Source organism: Amia ocellicauda, chromosome 14 (genome assembly GCF_036373705.1).
Source record: "Amia ocellicauda isolate fAmiCal2 chromosome 14, fAmiCal2.hap1, whole genome shotgun sequence".
Taxonomy (NCBI): domain Eukaryota; kingdom Metazoa; phylum Chordata; class Actinopteri; order Amiiformes; family Amiidae; genus Amia; species Amia ocellicauda.
Genome location: NC_089863.1, coordinates 28,411,500 through 28,415,750, shown reverse-complemented (window position 1 = coordinate 28,415,750; position 4,251 = coordinate 28,411,500). Strand labels below are relative to the sequence as shown.

General features: G+C 56.2%; 1 protein-coding gene across 1 annotated transcript; it reads left to right on the top strand.

Annotated features, from left to right (window-relative positions):
* Positions 1-257: 257 nt before the first annotated feature.
* Positions 258-3,472, top strand: hjv (hemojuvelin BMP co-receptor). Its single transcript, XM_066721505.1, has 3 exons — positions 258-490; positions 1,335-1,894; positions 2,175-3,472. Exons 1-3 carry the CDS (start codon positions 394-396, stop codon positions 2,838-2,840), a joined length of 1,323 nt encoding a protein of 440 aa, XP_066577602.1. The 5' UTR covers positions 258-393; the 3' UTR covers positions 2,841-3,472.
* Positions 3,473-4,251: the final 779 nt, after the last annotated feature.

Sequence of the window (4,251 nt, the reverse complement as noted above, 5' to 3'; positions counted from 1 at the left end):
TTAAGTCACCTCAAGTTAGAGCCACTGTCTTTTCTATATAGGCACAGAACTTATAGACACTTTCGTCTTTGACAGTATAGATGACCTGTGAGACATGCTGGACTGGGACCCTTCAAGTCCAGGGCTGCCTATACAAATAGATGGACAGATAGAATATAGATTGATTGACAGGTGTGGATGTATGGATGTGGATGAGGGTGCAGATAGAAGACATCTTCACTTTTCTTATCTTTTTAAGTTTTGGGTGGTGGGTGTGGCTACCTCTCCAGGACAAAGTTGACTGAGAATCAAGTTCTTGTGTGCTTTGTCTCCCCCTGGTGGTCATGGGTGTGCAGTGCAGATCAGTGTCGACAGTGCGGCGGGAGACGGCAGGCCCTCCCAGTACGGACCGCAATGTGGGGGCCCGGGGTCTGCTGGAACGGTGTGCAGCTGCCAGGCAGACGTGCCCTCGTCCTCGCGTGGCTGATCTCACAGCTGTGCAGCGCGCCAGGTAAGACATGTGCATGACAGATCTGACTGGCTGTGATGGGAAACAAAGACTGGTCATGGGATGGGAGAGCTGGACTGAGACGGGCCGGAGCAGAAAGAACACAAGTTCCTACCTCCTTATCACTGTCCTGCTTCCTCTCTCCTTCTCCCCTTCTCCCTCTCGCTATCGTCCTTCTCCCTCTCCCTCTCTCCCTCTCCCCTTCTCCCTCTTTCTATCATCCTTTTCCCCTCTCTCCCTCTCTCTATCATCCTTCTCCCTCTCTCCCTCTCTCCCTCTTTCTATCATCCTTCTCCCTCCCTCTCTCCTTCTCCCCCTTCTCCCTGTCTCCCTCTTTCTATCATCCTTTTCACTCTCCCCCTCTTCCCTTCTCCCTCTTTCTATCATCTTTCTCCCTCCCTCTCTCCCTCTCCCCCTTCTCCCTCTCGCTATCATCCTTCTCCCTCTTTCTATCATCCTTCTCCCTCTCCCCCTCTCTCCCTCTCCCCCTTCTCCCTCTCCCTCCTCTCCCTTTCTCTGTCTCCCTCTTTCTATCATCCTTCTCTCTCTCTCTATCATCCTTCTCCCTCTCACCCTCTCTCCCTCTCCCCTTCTCTGTCTTTCTATCATCCTTCTCCCTCCCTCTCTCCTTCTCCCCATTCTCCCTCTCGCTATCATCCTTCTCCGTCTCTCCCTGTCTCCCTCTTTCTATCAACCTTTTCACTCTCCCCCTCTTCCCTTCTGCCTCTTTCTATCATCCTTCTCCCTCTCCCTCTTTCCCTCTCCCCCTCTCTCCATCTTCCTCTTCTCCCTCTCTCTAACATCCCTCTCTCTCTCCCTCTCCCTCCCCATCTCTCCCCTCTCTCAGCGTGGGCACAGTGTCGGATCCTCAGGTGTAACTCGGAGTTTGTGGCGGCCGCTCAGGACTATGGGGGAGGTGGCGAAGGTGGTGCAGGAGAGCGGGAGGGGAGCCACCAGCACACGGGGTACTGCAGCGCCCTGCGCTCCTATGCCCAGTGCACCCGCCGCACCGCCCGGGCCTGCCGGGGGGACCTGGCCTTCCACTCGGCCGTGCAGGGCATCGAGGACCTGCTCATCCAGCACCGCTGCCCCAAGGCCGGCCCCGGCGCCCCGCCCCGACCCCCGCCCCGGCCCCGCCCCGCCCAGGCCCCCCTGCCCGGCGAGGCCTGCAGCTACGAGCGGGCGTACCTGCAGCGTGAGGGCCGCCCGCCCAGGTTCCTGCACTGTGGCGTGTTCGGGGACCCCCACGTGCGCACCTTCCGGGACGAGTTCCAGACGTGTGCGGTGCCGGGCGCCTGGCCGCTCATCGACAACGAGCACCTGTACGTGCAGGCCACCAGCGCCCCCGCCCGACCCGGCTCCCCGCCCACCGCCGACGCCCTCACCTCTGCCACCGTGCTCACCAAGGTAAACACACTAACTCCACCAGCCCACCTCACTCCACCACGCCCCCCAGTGTCACAACACCCCACCTCACCTCACCGTTCTCTCACCAAGGAAATAACACCTGACACCGCACCACCCTCGCCAAGATAATCCCTCCAGCCTCTACCCGAAATCTCCAACTTCTACTGAAAACGTCAGTGTGTGTCCATCTTAATGAACTCATTCAGTTATTGTCACACTCTTTCTTTCCCTCCCTCCCCAATTCCTCCCTGTCCTCGTGTCTAAATGTCCTCCCTGCCAGATCACCATCATCTTCAAGGGCTCCCGGGAGTGCGTGGACCAGCAGATCTACCAGGCCGAGCTGGGGGACGTCCCCGCAGCCTTCGTGGACGGGTCGGTCTCGGCGGGCGGGGAGCGGCGGGGGGGGGGCGGCCTGGCGGTGCGGAGCCTGGCCCCCGGGCGGCACGCGGAGATCGTCGCCGCCCACATCGGGGCCACGCTGGTGGTGCGGCAGACCGGGCACTTCCTGTCTCTGGCGGTGCGCGCCCCCGAGGACGTGGTGGGGGCCTTCTCCCCCGAGCAGGACCTGCAGCTCTGCGTGTGGGGGTGCCCCGCGTCCCAGCGCCTGGACCCCCCCAACCCCCATCCCCATCCTGCTCCTGCCCTTTCCAACTCTTTCTCCTTGTCCGCCGCCCGCTCCCACTGCGCCCGCCTCCTGCCCACGGAGGACGTCTACTTCCAGGCCTGCGTCTTCGACCTGCTGGCGACGGGCGACGCCAACTCCAGCTCAGCGGCCCTGGCGGCTCTGGAGGACGCCCGGGCGCTGCTGTCGGACACCGAAAGGCTTCACCTCCTGCCCAACCACGCACCTGCCAGCGCAGGCCGCCCCCTGCTCCTCCTGCTGGCCCTCCTAGCCCAGCAGCTCCTGGCAGGGCTTCTCCAGGATGTAGGCCATTTTGCCAGGTAATAGCCTGGAAGCTCTACCAAGCTGTGAAAGCCCACCCTCTCCCTCCTGTCCTCCCCTCCCCTCCCCTCCCGCCTGAGACCATCCTGACCCAACGTGTGGCTCAGCCCTGGTTCTGGAGTCGCTGAGCGAGGAAACGCACATCTCAAACCTTGGCGGGAAATCGGAGTGTGACGGAAAAAGGACAAGTGCGTTGAGGCTGCCTGATGTGGCGGCGAGCAGAGGCTGGTTTTGACTTGTTCCCTGCTGAGAGAGAACAGCGGTTCGGTTCGGGCATCAGCGGTGCAGCTGCGTCCGTGTCTGCGATGGGAATATCGTTTGTTTTCTTTGCAGGCCGAAGTGTGGGAGCTTTATTTTTTTTTTATCCTGAATCCCAGGGAGGACTTGGCACACACAGAGCTGTGTACTAGTCCATTATAAGGGACACCTGAGTACAAAAAAAAGAAAGAAAGACTTATTTTGTACACTTAGGGAAAATGCAAACTCGAGTTTTCTTGGCTGGTGTCTACGGATGTCCCGGACTGAGTAACGGAGGAATCCGGCTAAACCTTCAAAAACTGATGGGAAAGCTTCCCGGGAAAATAAAAATGCAGTGTCTGACAAATAAGGACTATAAAAATAAGGAATGTAATGTTTTTGTCTTGTTTTGTAACATTTCTCCAAACTTGTGAACCCTTTTTTCCCTAACTGGTGTAAACGCCTTGTCAGTCGAAAGCATGATTCTTACGTGTGGGTTGGATGTGCTAGGTCTGATGTGACAACGATCCTCAGAGTGTGTGTGTGTGTGAGTGAGGGGCGGGGCTCAACAACAAATGCAAAACATGTCGAGCGTTATGGGAGACTCTGCGGTGGTCACATGATCACTTTGTGCAATGAGAGACTGCAACGTCTCAGACTAATTGCCAAAGAGGAATTCCCCCCTTGATTTATGAGTGATTTCAGTTATTATTAGTGGCCTATTATTATTATTAATTTTTTTATGATCCTTATCATTATTATCATTCTCAGAAGAAATGATTATTGTGATTATTGATATGATTTCCTACAATATGCGGTTGTGCACGTGTGTAAGAGTAAGAGGTTGTTTTTTACCAAACTAGCCCCTCAAATTCCTGCTGGCTGCGCCCCTGTGTGTGTGTGCGGGAGTATAAGAGAGCGTGTGTGTGCGTGCGTGTGTGTTTGTAATTATGTCTGCATTCATGCACATATCAGGGAAAGAGAGCAGGCGAGGCCACACTCTATGTTCAGTAACCCAGAGAACTGTACTTTCAGTCCAGTGCTGAGTAACGCGTTATCAGGCTGAACACGAGCATTTTGTAGACAGTGTTGTTTAAAATGGTTTTACTTCTTGTTGTAAAGGCCCAATAACGATTGCTGCCTTTCAAATCAGACAACCGTAATGTGTTACACCATC